The sequence below is a fragment of the Micromys minutus genome, assembly GCF_963924665.1.
Source record: "Micromys minutus genome assembly, chromosome: 29".
Taxonomy (NCBI): Eukaryota; Metazoa; Chordata; class Mammalia; order Rodentia; family Muridae; genus Micromys; species Micromys minutus.
The window spans coordinates 12,898,938-12,916,950 of NC_137964.1; the positions used below are offsets into that span (position 1 = coordinate 12,898,938).

An 18,013-nucleotide genomic window follows, 5' to 3' on the forward strand; every position below is an offset into this window, starting at 1 on the left:
GACTCCTCCCACCATGTGGATCCTGGGGATCAAATTCAGGTCTGCAGGCTTGGCAGCGAGCGCCCTTACCCGCTAAGCGATCACAGCAGCCCACACTCCGGCTTTCTCGGACTTGCATTCCATCTACGTTAAGCTCAGTCTGGGCACAGATGGATTTTTTCCCCTTAAGAGATCAGCCATGCCAAGCTCAGGCTGAGGCAGATTCAAATTTGATCGAGGCCGGGACACCTCTGCCTAGGTTCACGTGCTCTGTGGGCCTTGTTGGCTATATGGGAAGGAGTTAGCCAAGCATTTTGTGCCAAAGCAAGGAGCTGGGGGCAGGTCCCTTTGAGGAAGCCCAGAATTTAGCAGGAAGAGTACTTCAGTCAATCCTCAGCAGCACAGGGTAGACACATTTTCTCAGATTCCTCTGGATTGCCAATTGTCCTGGTCCCCATTAATCTTACCTCCCCCATAGCACCGCCACCCCTCCACACACCACCCCGCCACCACACACACACACTGTCCTTCCACATGGCCTTACTTCAGCTTATGTACCTGAGACTTGTTCATCTCTGGAGGATGCTGGAATGTAGTGCATCCCAACCACTTATCAACTGCACCCCAAGTCTGACCTTGTTTAACAGAGGCTTTGGGCTGTGAGGTTCCTTTTCACTGCACTGAGTCACCTATCTCATGCCTTCAGTTACTTCCCCACCCCCAATACCGCGGCTGCATCCCAGCAGTAGCCAAAGCTCTGGGATGCCCATAGGCTGGAGCAGGATTCAGAACCTTCCCTTTCTGGTGGGAAATCCGGGGATGGGGTGAGGGTGGGAAGGGGTACAATGGTGGTGGGGGGCAATCAGGAGATCCTGGTCTGATCACCCACTAACTGGGTGACCTCAGAGGAGTTAAGTGCAGTCTCTGAGTCTTGGTTTTCAGGTCATACATGAGGAAGATGACAGACCCTCCCTGGCTCAAGGATCAAAGAGAGTGACTTAGATGAGTGGCCCTCATGCCAGGTGGAGAGGAGTCCTGGGTAGCTGAAATGGAAAAGCATACCTCCCATGAGACCTCAGGCCAGCCAGTCCCGGGATAGAGAAGACCCTGTTTGTCCCTTTGATTGCCAGCATCAGGGAAAGTAGCTCCTCTGCCCTAGGATCCATCAGACGTCATTGGCACCCAGAGCAGGAGTTGCTCTGTTTAGTTCAGGTGTACAGCGCCCTCTGATGGGCACTTCAGGAACAGCTAGGACTCACTGGGTTTTGGAATTTTTATATTATCGTTGTTGTTATTATTAATTGGCACCCAAAAGGGCTGGAGAAATAGCTCAGCAGATAAGAGCACTCAGTGGTCTTTCTTAGGACTGGAATGCAGGTCACAGCACCCACACCACAGCTCACAACCTCATATAACTCCGGTTCCAAAGGTTCTGATGCCCGTTCTGACCTCATGGTGCTCAGACATACATGCAGGCAAAATGTTCACATACATAAAATAAAAACAACCTCCACACAAAGTCAGCACACAAAGTTATGGATTGTATTATGGTGTTTTCATACACTAGTTGAAAACTTGGATCAAGAGGAAGAATTTCAGGCACAGGCTCCTCATATTTGCCATCTGAGCCCTGATTCCACGGGGTGGGGGTGACAGGGCATGGGGTACTGAGGAGTCACTGCCTCTACTTAGTGCCAAGAGATGCCAAGAGGACCAAACAGGCCATGTGTACCTTCTTTCTTTCCTGTCTATCTACCCACCTAACCACTCCTCCATCCATCCATCTATCCATCATCCATCCATCATCCATCCATCATCCATCATCCATCCATCATCCATCCATCATCCATCCATCATCCATCCATCCATCATCCATCATCCATCCATCATCCATCATCCATCCATCATCCATCCATCATCCATCATCCATCCATCATCCATCATCCATCCATCATCCATCATCCATCCATCATCCATCATCCATCCATCATCCATCATCCATCCATCATCCATCATCCATCCATCATCCACCCACCCACCCACCCATCCATCCATCCATCATCCATCATCCATCATCCCTCCATCATCCCTCCATCATCCATCCATCCATCCATCCATTCATCCATCATCCATCATCATCCATCATCATTCATCATCCATCCATCATCCATCCATCATCCACCATCTTATATCTTTTATCTGTCCATGTGTCCATTCGTGATGGAGAGAAGGGACAGGGTGCATACCTCATAGTCTCTGTGTCAGTGAAGGGGGCAGGGCTCTCTGTCAGTCGTGGTGACAAGTGGCTATGAAGAAACCAGACGGTCTGGAATATGTTGTCTGAGAGACATGAAACTTCTGATGTGGAAGGAGAGAGGAAGGACAGCATTGTATCTACCAAAGGACAGTATCCCCTGCATAATTCACTATGAGCCACAGACAACTGGTCTCAGGGACCACCAGGGGTCTTGTCATGGGTCCCTGTATATCCATGACCCTGTTCTGCTCAAACAACAGCAACACTAATGCAAGTGTGTGCGTGTGTGTGTGCACACACGCACAGTCTTATGTAGCCCAGGCTAGTCTTGAACTCCTATGTACCCCAAGCTGGCCTGGAACTCTTAAACTCATAATCCTTCTGAAACCACCTCCCAAATGTTGGGTATACAGGCGTTCCCATCATGCCCAGCTTTTCTTTTACATTTGGTTAACATTTTAAACAATTTGTCTATATTTTTGTGTGTGTGAATGTGTCTAGGGGCATGCACATGCCACAGCATGCATTTGATGGTCAGAGGACAATAGGCAGGCATCAACTCTCTCCTTCCACCAAGTGGGGTCTCAGGGATTGAACTCAGGTCATCAGGTTTGGTGGCAAGCACTTGTACTTTCTGAGCCATCTCACCAGCCCATTCTTTTTACCAGATTAAAAGTGGGTGCTATATTTTCCATGTAACTTTAATCGTATTCTACTCAAGAATGAAGGGTTGGGGAGATCCTGACTACGAGAGAAAATATGCAGCATTCATCTTTCCGAGTCTGTTTTATTTTACTTGATTGACATAAAGATCTCGCTGCAAGTGGCATCCTTCTTGATGGCTGAGTAATACTCCACTATGGACCTGGACCCCGTTCTTCTTATCTGCTGTCTGTCCCTGTCCTGGCTAGCTAAGTCCTGACCATTCCTCTTCTCTGCCCAGGTTCTCTTGCTGGAAGCAGCCGAACAACCTTCAGGTCCAGACAATGACCTGCCACCCCCTCAGAGCACCCCGCCCACCTGGAATGAGGACTTCCTGCCGGATGCCATTCCCATTTCGCATCCAGGGCCCCGGAGGAGAAGACCCACAGGTCCAGCTGGTGAGCAGGGCCCACGGGGGAGGAATCTAGCCAAGGATGAGGTCAGAAAGGGTGCCTAGGGCCTCTACACAGAGGCCACACCCTGGTTTCCTGAGTCTAATTTGCTCATGTGGTGTGTTGAAAATTGAACTAATTACTAAAAAGAAAAGTGGTAAATAAAGCATAATATTAGAATTTCACATTCTTCTTTAAAATGGTGAAAAAAAATCTAGCCATTGCTGGTAACATAGGTCTGTGATTCTGGCTACCTGGGAGTCTGAAGCAGGTGGATTATAAGTTTAAGGTCCATCCTAGATATGGAGTGAATTTAAGGCCAGACTGGGCAACTTAGCAAAATCCTAGCTCCTTTCAAAGTATAAAAGGAACTGAGGGCATGGCTCAGTGGTAGAGCCCCTGCCTAGAATCCCCCAGTGAGGGGCTGGGGGCGTGGCTCAGTGGTAGAGCCCCTGCCTAGAATCCCCCAGTGAGGGGCTGGGGGCGTGGCTCAGTGGTACAGCCCCTGCCTAGAATCCCCCAGGGAGGGGCTGGGGGCGTGGCTCAGTGGTAGAGCCCCTGCCTAGAATCCCCCAGGGAGGGGCTGGGGGCGTGGCTCAGTGGTAGAGCCCCTGCCTAGAATCCCCCAGGGAGGGGCTGGGGGCGTGGCTCAGTGGTAGAGCCCCTGCCTAGTATATGTGAGGTCCTATGTTCATGTCCCAGGATGGCAATAAATAAAAAGAAAGAAAGAAGGCCTTGAAAACATTCAGCTGTTTTTGAGACACAGAGCCCTGTAGATCCAATTTGAGCTCTGTTGTCCGACTCCTGATCCTCCTCCTTCAGCCTTCAGTGTGCTGGAATTTAGACCTGGGCCACTATCCCTGGCTTCATGTCAAGAGCAAAAGTAAAATGTCCTTTCTATAGACTCCTCAGAGGTCCAGGCGTGGTGGCCAGACTGCAGAGTGCTCTTGCCATTCATAGCCAACACAGCTGCAGTTGTCATAACCGCTTGTCCTGGTGTCGTCTGTCGCCTGATGAAGCACTCTAAACCAAATCCCGCTCAGGGAACGTCAGGGCTTCAGCTTATAAATCAGTCTCTACTGAGGGAAGTCGGGGCAGGAACCGGAAGTGGAACCCATGAAGGAATGCTGCGTGCTGGCTCTCTCACAGCTTCATGCTAACTTTTCTTCTACGAACCAGAACCACCTGCCTTGGGATAGCGTCACCTCACAGCCGGCTGGGCCTTCCTACATCCATCACCCGGCAAGATAACCCTTCACAGACAAGCCCCGGGGCCAATCTTACCTAGGCGGTTTCTCAGCTGAGACAAGTTGGTCAGCTGACTCAAGGCTGTGTCTAATTGACGGAGCCAAGGAGGGCATCTGGGTAGCGCTGCCTCAGGCTGTATACCGTGGTGGTCGTGATGGATGTGGGGATGAGACATCCTTCACGATGGGTCACCGTCCCCACTGGGTCCTCACTAGATATTTTCATAAGTTCACAAGTTTACATCGCGTGTCCTCTACCACTGCCTACCTTATTCCCCTGGAGCTAGGCTGGAGGCCAGCACGCCCCACGATCCTCCTGTCTCTGCCACGCCGCTCCAACAGTGCCGCACTGTAGGTGAAGGCAGCCGTGCCTGCCTATAAGTGTCGTTCCCAGCCTTTTATCAAAGCATGTGAACAGAGAAGTTAGAGATAGCAACTAAAGCAAACAAGTCAGGTAGGAGCCTGGAGGTCGGGGGGAGGGGAGATATGATCTAGTCTCCTCTTTCTCCTCTCCTAGTGAACCCCACGATTCACCTTCAGAGTTCACACACTTGCCCCTGATCCCAGTCCCCAAATCTGCTTCGTTTCCGTGTCTCAAAAACTCATGGATGCTTTTTTTCTGGAACTTTATCAGAGAAACCGAAGTTCCAGAAATGGCCAGCAGGTGGCAGACACGCCCCACTAATGGTGACTCCGGTTTCCTCCCTCCATGAGGTTTTCCAGCAAGAGGTTGTTTTTAGAACCCTCCAGCTCTTCCTCACAGACCAGAGTCAAATGCAATTTAAATGCTGAGCCGTATGCATGGCTCTCAGTTTGCCTTAACAGTGAGACAAGGTCCCACTATGCCCAGGCTAGCCTTGAACTTTTGATTCTCACACTCAGCCTCTTAAGTACCTGGATAACTGGACCTGCTCCACGGTTGTACACTCAGGCCTCTAGAATATTTCAAGATAGTGGTTCAAGGGGAAGGCATGACCCTGCAGACCCTTCAGGGTAGGTTGGGCTCAGCTGCCACAACTGGACCCCGAGCAAGAAGACAGCAGGAAGAAAGGATGTGGAGAAAACAAGCTACAGGTTGACTCTGTGGCTGGGAGTAGAAGTCCATGCCTCGCCGCTGCTCGGTTTACCCATGTGTGAAAGGGGAGAACAAACTCAATTATTGGAATCACAGACAGGGAAAGTCAGCTTGTCGGCTCTTATGACCTGGGTGCCAGGAGCATGGCTCAGTGGTAGAGCCCCTGCCTAGAATCCCCCAGTGAGGGGCTGGGGGCATGGCTCAGTGGTAGAGCCCCTGCCTAGAATCCCCCAATGAGGGGCTGGGGGCGTGGCTCAGTGGTAGAGCCCCTGCCTAGAATCCCCCAGTGAGGGGCTGGGAGTGTGGCTCAGTGGTAGAGCTCCTGCCTAGAATCCCCCAATGAGGGGCTGGGGGCGTGGCTCAGTGGTAGAGCCCCTGCCTAGAATGCCCCAGTGAGGGGCTGGGGGCGTGGCTCAGTGGTAGAGCCCCTGCCTAGAATCCCCCAGTGAGGGGCTGGGGGTGTGACTCAGTGGTAGAGCCCCTGCCTAACACTCATCTAAGCACACAACTCACATGATCAGAACTGGAGCTTCTATGGCATCTGAGTCCGTACTGTTCTCCCATAATTCTCTCCTCAGGACCTCCAGGACAGATGGGACCACCTGGGCCTGCAGGGCCTCCAGGTTCCAAAGGTGACCCGGGCCAGACAGGAGAAAAGGGCCCAGTGGGACCTCCAGGTAAGGATCCCTTGACCCCTGGAGTAGAGACCACTGTTTGTACCTGAGCACAGGTGGCATTTTGTGTACCCTAATCTTGCTTGTTATCCCCAATTCATTACTTCCTCCTCTCCCCAATCCGAGATGTGCTGCAGGACAAGAGTCTACAGGGACCTTTGGAGTGGGGGTGGGGCTGCTAAGGCCCAGGGGTTTGTTTCAAGCACCCAAGAATCCCATGATCCCCCCGAGTGCTGCAGAGCGCCAACGCCTGCTCAGGGCTGGCTCACCCTCTGTCCCGGCTCCAGAGCTAAACCACTCCCAAGTCCCAAGCTGTCTGGCTGATCCTGCGCAGATCTCACTGCTATTTCTGTCCTGTCCGTCGGCCCTCTGCTGTCCCTGTGCCAGAAAGAGGAAGCTGTCCCACTGACCTGCAGGAGGACTGTGGGTCCAGAGACTTATCACCGACTGGACAAAACGTCCTTGGCCAGTCCTGTCACCTTCAGGGCCATAGGTCCCCCCGTCTGGAACGTCATGGCTGCCAGTCTCACCTAAAGCTTTTGCTCTTCATTGTAGGTCTCTTGGGGCCCCCGGGGCCACGCGGGCTTCCTGGCGAGATGGGACGCCCTGGTCCACCAGGCCCCCCTGGCCCAGCAGGCAGTCCTGGCCTCTTGCCAAACAGTCCCCAAGGCGTCCTCTATTCCCTGCAGACACCTACAGACAAGGAGAGTGAGTGCTGGGCCTCGGGTCAGGTCGGGGGTGGGTGAGCCAAGTTGTCTGTTGAGGGTCCCAGAGAAGCTGAGAGTCCCCCAATGCCAGGGATGATCCAGGAAACAAGGCTTGGTCCTGAAGAGGATGCTCTTCATGAAAACTGTCTCCAACCCTGCTCCTGGCCTTGAGGCTTAGCTCACCAGGTCTGACACTTCCCCCTACTGGCTGGCAAGGATCCCCCACCAGGATCACCCCTTCCCTATGGTCTCACTGCAAGATATCCAAGAGGTGTTTACTGACACAAAAGTGACCAAAGAAACCAGCTTGTTCTCAGGGACTACAGTGGGACCTGTGTGAGCCACAGACCAAAAGAACCACCCACTTTGTGTGGACACAGAGCGTAGGGTCAGAGTGAGGGAGAGAATGCCAAGCGGGAACATTTTTGGCTAAGTGCTCTAAACCTATTCTTAACCTAACCCCAACCCTAGCCCTAGGGTTATTTAAAATACTGGAGAAGCTGGGCATGATGTCACAAGTCTAAACCTAGCTCTTAGGAGGCTGATGCTGTAGATTCAGTGCTAGCTTCAAGTCAGTCTGGAATATACAGCAAACTCAAGACCAGTCTAAACTATACAAAAAAACTCTGTTTCAAACAGAAAAAAAAAATCATATTTTAAAAAAAGTAGGTCTGGAGCATGGCTCAGTGGTAGAGCCCCTGCCTAGAATCCCCCAGTGAAGGGCTGGGGTGTGGCTCAGTGGTAGAGCACCTGCCTAGAATCCCCCAGTGAGGGGCTGGGGGCGTGGCTCAGTGGTAGAGCCCATGCCTAGAATACCCCAGTGAGGGGCTGGGGGCGTGGCTCAGTGGTAGAATACTTACTTAGAACGTATGAGGCTTGAGGTTAAATCTTCAATACTTCAAAAATAAATAAACACGTGTATTTAAAAAAGAAAAGTACACCAAATTAAATTTATTATGTTTATTTATTGATTGATACGCCATGCCATCATTTAGGTGTGGAAGTCAGAGGACAACTTGTGGGAGTCAGTGTTCTCCTTCTACCATTTGGGTCTTTGGGGATCAAACTCTAGTCATCAGCCTTGGTAGCAAGTACCTCTATCCTCTAAGCCATCTTGCCACCCCCAAAAAGTAAAACCTTGGAGAAGAGGACAGGTTGGTGACACAGTTGACAGTATGGAATCGTTGTTATGGAAACAGGGTCAGAGCAGACCCTTGTTCACCACCCCATATACATAACACAAACCTCCCTGGGCACTGATAACTGTTTCTAAATCCTGGCCTCAGTTTCCCCAGTTGTAAAGCCATACTCCCTAAGGGAGCCATTCCAGAGACTAAAGGTTTCTGAGCACTTGCCATAAGTGGGGGCCTCAAGCCAAGCCATGATCGGATTTTGGGTGCATTTAGAGGGTGCCTGGTGGAGCAGGAAGCCTATTTTGACTTGGTTTGTACCCTGGGCTTCCTTGAAGAAATGTTCTTAGTTATGGAGAAGGCAAACGATGTGGGAAGGTGGGCAATGACCGTAATGGCCACTGAGATATATCCCTAAGCCACAAGGAGCTCAACAGAGGATCCCCTGATGTCCACGCATTTGGGTACATGCATGTGTGCTTATGTGTGTGTGCACATGTGTGTGCTTGTGTGTGTGTATGTGAGCATGTGTGTGTATGTGTATGTGCATGGGTGTGCATGTGTGTGTGTGTGCATGTGTATGTGTTTGAGTGTGTATGTGTGTTTGTGAGTGTATGTGTGTGTGTGTGAGTGTGTAAAGGTCGAAGGTTGACATCGAATGTTTTCCCCCATTGTCCTCCACCTTACTTTTGAGACAGCATCTCCTACTGGCCCCAGAGCTTGCTGCTTTCTGACTGGGAACCCAGCAAGTCTGGTGTTTCCACGCCCCAGTGTTGAGATTACAGGCAAGCGCTTCTCCCAGCTTTTATGTGGATGCTAGGGATTCGAACTTAGACCTTCATGCTTGTGTGACAAGATCTTTAATCACTGACCTACTTTCCCCCACCCCTTATTCTGAATTCTGAGCAGTTAGGTATGTCTGTCCGTTTGCACACAGGGTGGGGTGCTGGATTCTCAGCCTCCAGATTGGCTACCTCCATCCTGCCTGACTCCTGATCATTTGCCCCTCTCTGCAGATGGAGACTCCCAGCTGAACCCTGCTGTCGTGGACACAGTACTGACTGGCATCCCAGGTCCCCGGGGCCCCCCAGGTCCCCCTGGTGAGTAGATTAAAGATTCTCTTTTGGGTTCGTTCTGAATACAAAGGTCTTTTATCCCCTACATTTATTTTTAAAGATAGGATATCATGTAGCCCAGGCTGGTCTCCAACTTACTACATAGCCAAGGATAACCTTTAACTTCTGATCCTCTTGCCTCCAGCTCCCAAGTGGTGAGATTACAGCTGTGCCCCCAGTACACCTTTTTATACAGTGCTAGAAATCCAACCCAGTTAAGCACTCTACCTGTCTTCATCCTTAGCCCTAAGCTCTTGGGAAAACTGAAGTCCACTTGGGCAATGTATAGTGTCCAGATGGACCTGGGGCCTGAGGTGAACCCCCATCTCCACCCTGACACAACTGGACGCATCAACTCTTAACAAGTCTACTGGAACAAGACAGATGTCTGAAAGAAGTGGTTCCAGGCTGTCCTTATGGAGGCTACAATGAGAGATGCACCAGGAACCATGCAAGACCAGGGCCAGGCAGGGGCAACAGAGGGAACTAGGGACCTTGGAGTAGGGTACAGCTCAGGGGTACAGCGGGTGGCAAAACTGAGATTCATATGGGAAGAGAGAGCCTGGGGATTTCTCATCCCTTACAGACCTTCTGTGTACACAGATGCACAAACTATGCCCCAAGGGCTCCATAAATGAACATATTCCCGATATACAGGTGGAAACCCCCTTGCTGTTCGCCTCTGTTTTGAAGTCAGGAACTATATATCTCAGTGAGGACTGGAATGTGGCTCAGTGGTAGAGCCCCTGCCTAAAATCCCCCAGTGAGGAGCTGGGGGCATGGCTCAGTGGTAGAGTCCCTGCCTAGAATGTCCCAGTGAGGGGCTGGGGGTATGGCTCAGTGGTAGAGCCCCTGCCTAGAATCCCCCAGTGAGGGGCTGGGGGTATGGCTCAGTGGTAGAGCCCCTGTCTAGAATCCCCTAGTGAGGGGCTGGGGGCGTGGCTCAGTGGTAGAGCCCCTGCCTAGAATTCCCCAGTGAGGAGCTGGGGGTGTGGCTCAGTGGTAGAGCCCCAGCCTAGAATGCACATGGACTTGGGTTTCCTCCCACTCTTCTGTAGAATGGAAGAAAGCAATGGTGAGAACAGCTTTGGAAATGAGATGAATGGGGTTCACGTAAAAGGTTATGTTTGAGAGAGGCGAGGCAGCAGATTCATGGGGTGCTGAGGACTTCCAGGTGACATTCCACATCTCTGGCATGCTTGGGATACAGATATGGTGTTTGTTTTATAACTACATCGTGGCCTGGTATGTTTTCTCCTGAAGTACCTGCATGGGCACACTCTAGTGAAGGCTCCCTTAGGCTGGAGAAGTGCCAGTCTGTGCATGGAAAAGGGTTGAAAGCCTCGGGACATCCCCGGGCTGTTGGGAGAAATAAGCATGAAGTCCACAATGGCTGTGAGTAGGGGCTGGTCCTCACCAAAGATTTGTGTGAAGGAGGAAAGGGAGAAGTCCTGTGGTTCCTCTTAGCCAGTGCGGCTAAGAAAACCAGGGAATAATAATGGAGAATTTGCTCATCAATGGATGGGAAGGAATGGCACCAGTAGAACCTTCCAGAAGGCCATCTGTGGGGCAAGGTGAAGAGGACTGGTGGGGACTTGAGAGTGTTGCAGTTTCTATCCTGTTGCTATGACAAATACCATGGCTAAAATCGGCTCAGGGGAGGACAGGGTTAATTTCAGGTCATAGGGCATAATCTTGGAAGCCAGGGCAGGAACCTGAAGCTGAAAACATGGAGGAATTCTACTTGCTGGCTTATTGGTTCAGGCTTGTACAGCCAAGACCACCTCCTTAGGGAATGGTGCCACCCACAGTGAGCTGAGCTCTCCTACATCAATTAATAATTAAGACAATCCCTCAGGCATGCCCACACACCAGTCTGGTTTTGGCATCTCCTCTTAGATGACTCTAGAGTCATCTCTATAACTATAAGGGTATCCAGAATTGGTGGGGGGCTTCAGAGGTTCCTAACAGCATTTCTAAATGTATGATTTGGATGGATATGGTAGGTGGCCATGGTAAACAAGGAAGATGGATGGAGGCTGTCTGAAGGACTGGTTCAAGGTATCCAAATTTGTAGGGTATCCAAATTTGCAGGGTACAAACAGGCTTGACTGGGATACTCTGGATTAGCTCCTGTTCAGTCAGTCTCCTGGTCTTAGGATTGGGGTAACCATGTGGATCAAAAATGGGAGGAGGCGGGTGGATAGAGGTGAGTGTGTGCAATCCGAGGGTGGGGAGTCTGGAGTATGTAAGTCTTTTATGATGTCCATTCATCAAACTTTCATTTGTTACCAGTAGGGGAAGACCAAGGGCAGGAATGTCCCTGTTCATATCTGATGGGGGAATCAGTGGATATTTCTGACCTCAGATACTCACCAGTGACTTTACCCACAGGTCCCCCAGGACCACATGGTCCACCAGGACCCCCAGGAGCACCTGGATCCCAGGTAAAGACACAACTATTTCTATTGTAGTATAGGAGTGAGAAGGTGTAACAATGTCCCAGTGTGGTACCATTCCTATTTTGCTGATTATTTGAGTCCCAGAGAAGTTAGACATTGCTGGAAGCCATACAGACATTCTCATGAGGTCACCCAGTGACACTGGAACCCTTGTTCTTTTTCTGACAATCACCTATGGGAGAGGAAGTAGGGTCCTAAGCCTGGCTGGACAGTCCCAAACTGTAGGATTGCTCTGCCTCTCCAGCCATTAGTGAAGGGGGTGTCATACCAATGTTCTGATCTAGGGACAGGGCTGGTAGTAAATGTGGAGTGAGTTGTAAGACTAGGAAAAATGTTTGGGTCTTATAAGTGGAACTCTGTGAAGGTTTCAGTCATGTGGATGGTACTGGTTGAGTTGGGAATCATTTTTCATGCTACTTTGCATTTTTAGAAAGTCCTGGCTCACCGTGAGGCTAGGAGCTAGGGTCCCACTTTGGTGAAAGGTTGAGCAGTCTTTTGGGAGCAGCTGGTTGTGAGGAGACAGCTACACATAAGCACACAAGAGTCCCAAATTTGGCACATATAAGCCCTGGATCTGCACATACACAACCATTCTCCTGCCTGAGTTACTTGTAGGTTTTTCTGCCCAACTGCTAAGTCCCCTGTTTCCCTCCTCTGCCTGCTACCCAAGCATGGCACTGCTTCATGGTACAAGGCTTAGTACCAGACTTCTGCTGTGAGTGGAGCTGCAGAACCAGTCAGGTCCCAAGTTTGAACTTTCAGCTTCCTCTTCTGCTGGGATTCAGTGTGGGTGGGGCCAAAGGCAGAAAACATCAAAGACAGAGGAACATCACTGATATTTTTTTTTTCCAGGGCCTGGTGGATGAGCAGGCTGTGACAAGGCCCTCTGTAAGTATGGGCTGGGCACCGGGAAATTGGGGGCCATGTCTGCACTTAGCTCCATAGTGTCCCCAAACATAGGCTTGTCTATCCTAACTAAGGAAGGGATTGGAAAACACAAACCAGATACACCCTGAGCTGTCCCAATAAAAAAGGGGTGACTTGGAGGTGAAGCTCCTTCCTGAGAGTATGACAAGAGAGGAAATGGCCTCAAGTTGGGGGTTGTCCTGGGAGAGTCTAGTCACAGCTTACACATGCGTTAATGTACCAAGTGGTCTGGAGTTTTATATTAATGCTGTATAGCTTAGGGTCATAGAACCTCTCAGAGTCTGGTACTCAGACAGCTGGCTCCCATGACTCTTTTCAGACACAAGGATTTATGGGTCTCAGCTCTAGTCTCTAAGACCAAACAAAGAAGCTAATATTTCATATTCAAGCCACAGGTCAGGGTCAAGAGGTGGAGAATGGATCTCTGCTGAGTACCTACTGATACAATAGGAGTAGCTGTCATCATATGTTTAAGCCTCACTACCACGTATCCAGACTGTGCTTTATTATACTGATTTATCAGAATTAGCAGCTGTGGTTCAGAGAGATTCAGTAACTCCCCAAAGCTACATAGCACAACAGTAGAGCTGGGATTTGAACTGAGGAGTGTCTGTCAACCTCCAAGGCTTGTCTCCTCCCCTGCCTCTGTCTAGTGACAAGTAGCATCAAAGGCTCTGACAACACTTGTAAAACTCAGAGTAGTTTAAGCTCCTGCTCAGTATTAATCTATTCAATATCCTTCATAGCAGCAAGATAGGTATTATTACTAGTCATCTTTTAGAGGTGAGCAGTATAGGCACAGAGAGGTTAGCATCGCTCAAAGCCACAAAGCAGTCATCAGCCGTGTATACGTGATGCCATGATGCTGGTTTTACTGGCCTCGTTTTAGAGACTGGGAAACAGAGCCCAGAGACAAAGGCGATTTAAAGAACATTCACAAGACTTGACACATGATCTCCCCCAAGTTCCAAGCCCGAATGTTCCATGTTTCAGAGCAATTCTTAGGGTGACTCTACATACCTCCCTATGGCGGACTGGACAAGCGTTGTCCTGATCTATGACCTCCATCCCTTGTCCCACCCCCAGACCATCTGTCTTCAGTTCCCATGTGTCCCCGAGGGTGGAGAGGTGCTCTTGCCCTTACCAATGTCTTGACCGTGAGACTTGCTTCCTAGGGTGAGCCCAGTGTGAAGGGAGAAGAGGACAAATCCACCACTGCAGAGGTGACTATGGTTGTTGGCAATGTCTCCAGTGCTAGAGGTGAAACCCAAGGCCAGTCCTGAACTGGGTACTGGCTGCTGAGGACAGAGCCCTCCTTTTTACCTCTGGTATCTAGCGCCACCAGGTGGCAGTGTTAATACTCTAGCATTTGTGGCCACCCCAGCTGTGGCTGAGCCTGGATGCTAGCTCTGATGGGAGGAGCATTCTCAGGAAAAGCTGGTGGGGGCGGGGCATAAACATGTAGAGAGAACGCTGCCCCTTAACAAGCCCCTGATGCAAAGAGCAGTTGCCCCACTGACTTGGTGGGCGTGGGCTGGTGAGTGTGGGATTCAACGGGTGGAGGAAGGGAGTTCAACTTGGAACCCTAATGAAGGATAGGAACGGAAAAAGATTGGGGCAAGCAAATGGGAGAGTGGGCAAGAGCTTGGAGGGGGAAAATAGGGAACCGGGGTTGGTAGAGTACTTGCTTAGCATGTGTGAAGTTCAAGGTTGTCCATATCGACCTGAGACCTTGGAAAACAGGACATAAAACAAATGACAAGAACAAACACAGTCTGGGAAGGGACGTGTCTGCTGAGGATTTCCTGTATGTGTCAGGAGTAAGCTCGTGGCAAACTTTTCAAGAGTCAGTGGGGAGATTTGGAGTGGGGCCTGGGCTACAGGAGTGAGGCTGAGCCAAAGTGTGGCAGAGTAGAGGCTTTAGGAAGTTCTTGCTATGCTTGAGGAAAGAAAATCCCAGTGCTCAGGCTGACTCTGGAAAAATCACAGGTTCACGACTAGCTTGGGGCACATAATGGGACCCTGTCTCAAAAACCAAAACTTCTAAAAAAGCACATCAGAAACGGAAGGAAAAAGTAAATAAGATGAGGGAGAAGAAGGGAGAAGAGTGAGAGTAGGAAGGAAGGAGGGAAGGGGAGGGAGGAGGAGAGGACTGCTTGTCTGGGTCTCTGACTGAGAGACCCCAAACATCCCAGTTTCCCACCCAGAGCCTCTTCTCTGGCTAGGAGGCATGGATTCTGCACACAGTTGCCTTTTGTCTGCTGGTAGGAACTTCACTCTTATCATCTAATAAGTGCTCTTTGACTTCCCCTTGGCTCTGAATGGAACAGCAGAGCTCTGTGTTCCACAGGCAAAAACACACACCTGCCTGACACCAGCTCTGGGGTGGCAGTTTTGCCCTTTGGCCACCTGGTGTTGCCTCTGCCTTGGTGTCTGTCTCTCAAAAGTCAGCAGCCTACTTTGTGTGGTCATGCACCTCCACCAGCAAAGTCGTGCGCAAAGGTTCTGGAATGTGCCTGGCACTAGCTCCTGCCAGCAGTCTGGGGAGGCTCAGCTGTCTTTTTATGGCTTGACCCAGCCTCCTCCACAAAGTTGATCTGGTCAGTGTTCCCAGATGGACAATCCAGGCAGGTACTGATCTCGGTGCTCACCCGTGGGCCTCTGAGCTGGGTGCTCTGGCCTCTTGGTCTTGTCTGGAAGGTGGGTGTTGGGTAGATTTCCATCGCTGTGATAAACATTGTCTGAAAAACAGACTCATGAGCTTTCAGTCTATGGTCTGTCATCAGGGGAAGCCCAAGCTTATAAGACTTCTTCATATATCCTGGGTCAAAAACCGTCCAATACGGTGTCCAGTAATTACAAACTTATCTTCCATTTTATGAGTGAGAACCCATTCTTCTAGCGTTCCTCATTATGAAAGAAAAAAAAATCCTCTCTTTTAAGGCACCCAATTGCCTACTTTGTTCTTGGCCATTATGTTTTAAGTATGACATCAAAGAAACCATCCCCTAATCCAAGGCTACAATTACTGACACCTACATTTCCTTCTAAAGGCTTTATGACTGTGGCTCTTACATTTAGGTCCACGATCTTTTGAGTTAATCTTTTACTCAAAATTACTGGGAAGTAGAGGGTCAGTTGGAGTTTGAACTTCGTCTCTCAAGAACAGATGATGAATTAGGACAGGAGAGATGGCTCAGCAGCTGAGAGCACAAATTGTTTTTCTCAGGTTGCTTTCTATTGCTGTGATAAACACCATGACTTAAAGCAACCCAGAGAGGAAAGGGTTAATTTCAGCTTATAGGTTTCAGTCTATCCTGGGGGAGGGGTGGACGTCAAGGCAGCAACCTGGAGGCAGGAGCTGAAGCAGAAACCATAGAGCAACACTGGCTTGCTCCCCATAGATTGCTCAGCCAGCTTCCTAATACAATCCAGGACCACCTACTCAGGGGTGACACTGCCCACAGTGGGTTCTGCCCTTTCACATTAATCATCAGTCAAGAAATTGGTTAAGCCAATCTGATGGAGGCATTTTCTCAATTGAGGTTACTCTTTCCAGATATCTCTAGCTTGTGTCGTATAGACAAATAGAAACCAACCAACAAACAAAAGCATCACAGGACGTGCTGGGAAGGAGCCCTTAGAAAACCATGGCAGGAGAAAAACAGACTTGAGCCCACCAGGTCTAGAGTAGAAGCCCAGGCCGGCAGTCCATGCTGGGTAACTGTGGGGGATGCTCACTGACTGGATTCCAGGTTGCTCATTGGCGAATCCTCTTTGGAGCATCAGCCTGGGATACAGCCGGTGCTCGGCTTTGATGGGTGATTGTAATGGTGTGGACACCCAGGGAGAAGCAGGGCTGGGAGGATGTCCACCGTGTTTGCACAGCCTATGCCCACCCCATGCTGACTGAGACCCTGAGCCTGGCCTTCCATTCCCACCAGGGAGAAGGTGTGCAACAGCTTCGAGAGGCCCTGAAGATCCTGGCAGAGAGGGTCCTTATCCTGGAACACATGATTGGGGTCCACGGTGAGTAGCATGGGGGCTGCTAAAGCCGTGTGGTCCTCTGCTTCAGGGACTCCACCTTGTTATTGTCAAATGGCCCCTCTGACTTTGCATCCCCACCAACATCTGCTTAAGGACAGTAAGTGTCTAAGCCCAAACCGCTGGCATCACAGGGGATGACTAGCCACACACAGTCATGCCAGGCTGCCTCCTGTCACCATGTCTCACTCAGGACAACCCCTCCACCCACTGACCGCTGACTCCCACATCAGAGCATGCTCCTTGGCAAAGCTGTCCTCTTTCTCCTTATCTTCCTTCTCATCGTGGAAGGAGTTTTCTCTGTGTCTTCCTAGTGTAAGCTGGGGGTGGCTTTGTAGGGTCTGGAGCTCAGGCCACTTGCTATTGGCTAACGAAAGAGTGGGTGTGGGCATAGACATGATGAATGCAGGATCAAGCACATGAGAGGGTGCCTAGGTGGAGGAATGAGCGGCAGAATACGTAGGTAGACGAATGGATGAACAGGAGAATGAATAGATGGGAGACGGAGTAGAGGTGGGTGAGAGAGTGGGCTAGTGGATGAGCAAATGGGAAAATTAATGAATGGCAGAATGAATGAATGGGAAAGAAGATGAATGAATGGGGACCTAAATGTGTGAATGGGTGAGCAAATTAATAGATGAATGGATGTGTGTGCTGCTGAATGAATGAACGAATAAACGAAAGAATGAATGAGGGACAGAGCCTATTTGTCTCCTCTCACTGGGAGAAGAGACCACTGGGTACACATAGACTGTCTTCAGCAACCCTTCCTTTTGCTTTCCTTCCAGATCCCCTGGCCTCCCCTGACGGGGGCTCTGGGCAGGATGCAGCCCTGAGAGCCAACCTCAAGATGAAGCGAGGAGGCCCTCGACCCGATGGCATCCTGGCTGCCCTGCTGGGCCCTGACCCTGCACAAAAGAGCGCAGACCAGGCCAGCGACAGGAAGTAAGAGTCCCTCTCTCCTGCGTGAGCCCAGCCCTGCAGCTAAACAGCAGCTGTATCCTGAAGACTCCCCATGTGGAACTGAGCATCAAGCAGGGACAACTGTGGAGGACACTGGGAGCCCTGAGTCCCTGGGGAGAGATGCTGCTTCCAAGGGGCAGGGCCCAGTGCTGATTAGCACCCTGACATAGCTTTTCTTTTGCCCCTGCCCCCTACCTCCCACTCCTGCCAGCGACGGGGGTCTGGGTGGGCTGCGTGGATATAGGAGAATAATCACAGTTCTCGGTGGGTGGGGCCAGCTCAGCTATATTGTCTCATTTAACCCTTAAAAGGTAGGTCTGTGATCTCCACTCAGCTTGG

The 18,013-nt window shown here is 50.5% G+C and overlaps 1 protein-coding gene across 2 annotated transcripts in view; it reads left to right on the forward strand.

Annotated features, from left to right (window-relative positions):
- Window positions 1–17,660, forward strand: part of COL26A1 (collagen type XXVI alpha 1 chain) — a gene marked incomplete at both ends in the record, with an annotated part of 127,345 nt that extends 109,685 nt beyond the window's left edge. For both annotated transcript variants that reach the window (XM_080940435.1, XM_080940436.1), the window contains 9 exons: window positions 3,180–3,336; window positions 6,231–6,329; window positions 6,882–7,034; window positions 9,180–9,263; window positions 11,673–11,725; window positions 12,593–12,628; window positions 13,843–13,890; window positions 16,612–16,696; window positions 17,500–17,660. In XM_080940435.1, the coding sequence (XP_080796561.1) occupies window positions 3,180–3,336; window positions 6,231–6,329; window positions 6,882–7,034; window positions 9,180–9,263; window positions 11,673–11,725; window positions 12,593–12,628; window positions 13,843–13,890; window positions 16,612–16,696; window positions 17,500–17,660 (876 nt within the window). The remainder of the gene's footprint in view (window positions 1–3,179; window positions 3,337–6,230; window positions 6,330–6,881; window positions 7,035–9,179; window positions 9,264–11,672; window positions 11,726–12,592; window positions 12,629–13,842; window positions 13,891–16,611; window positions 16,697–17,499) is intronic.
- Between the last annotated feature and the right edge of the window lie 353 nt (window positions 17,661–18,013).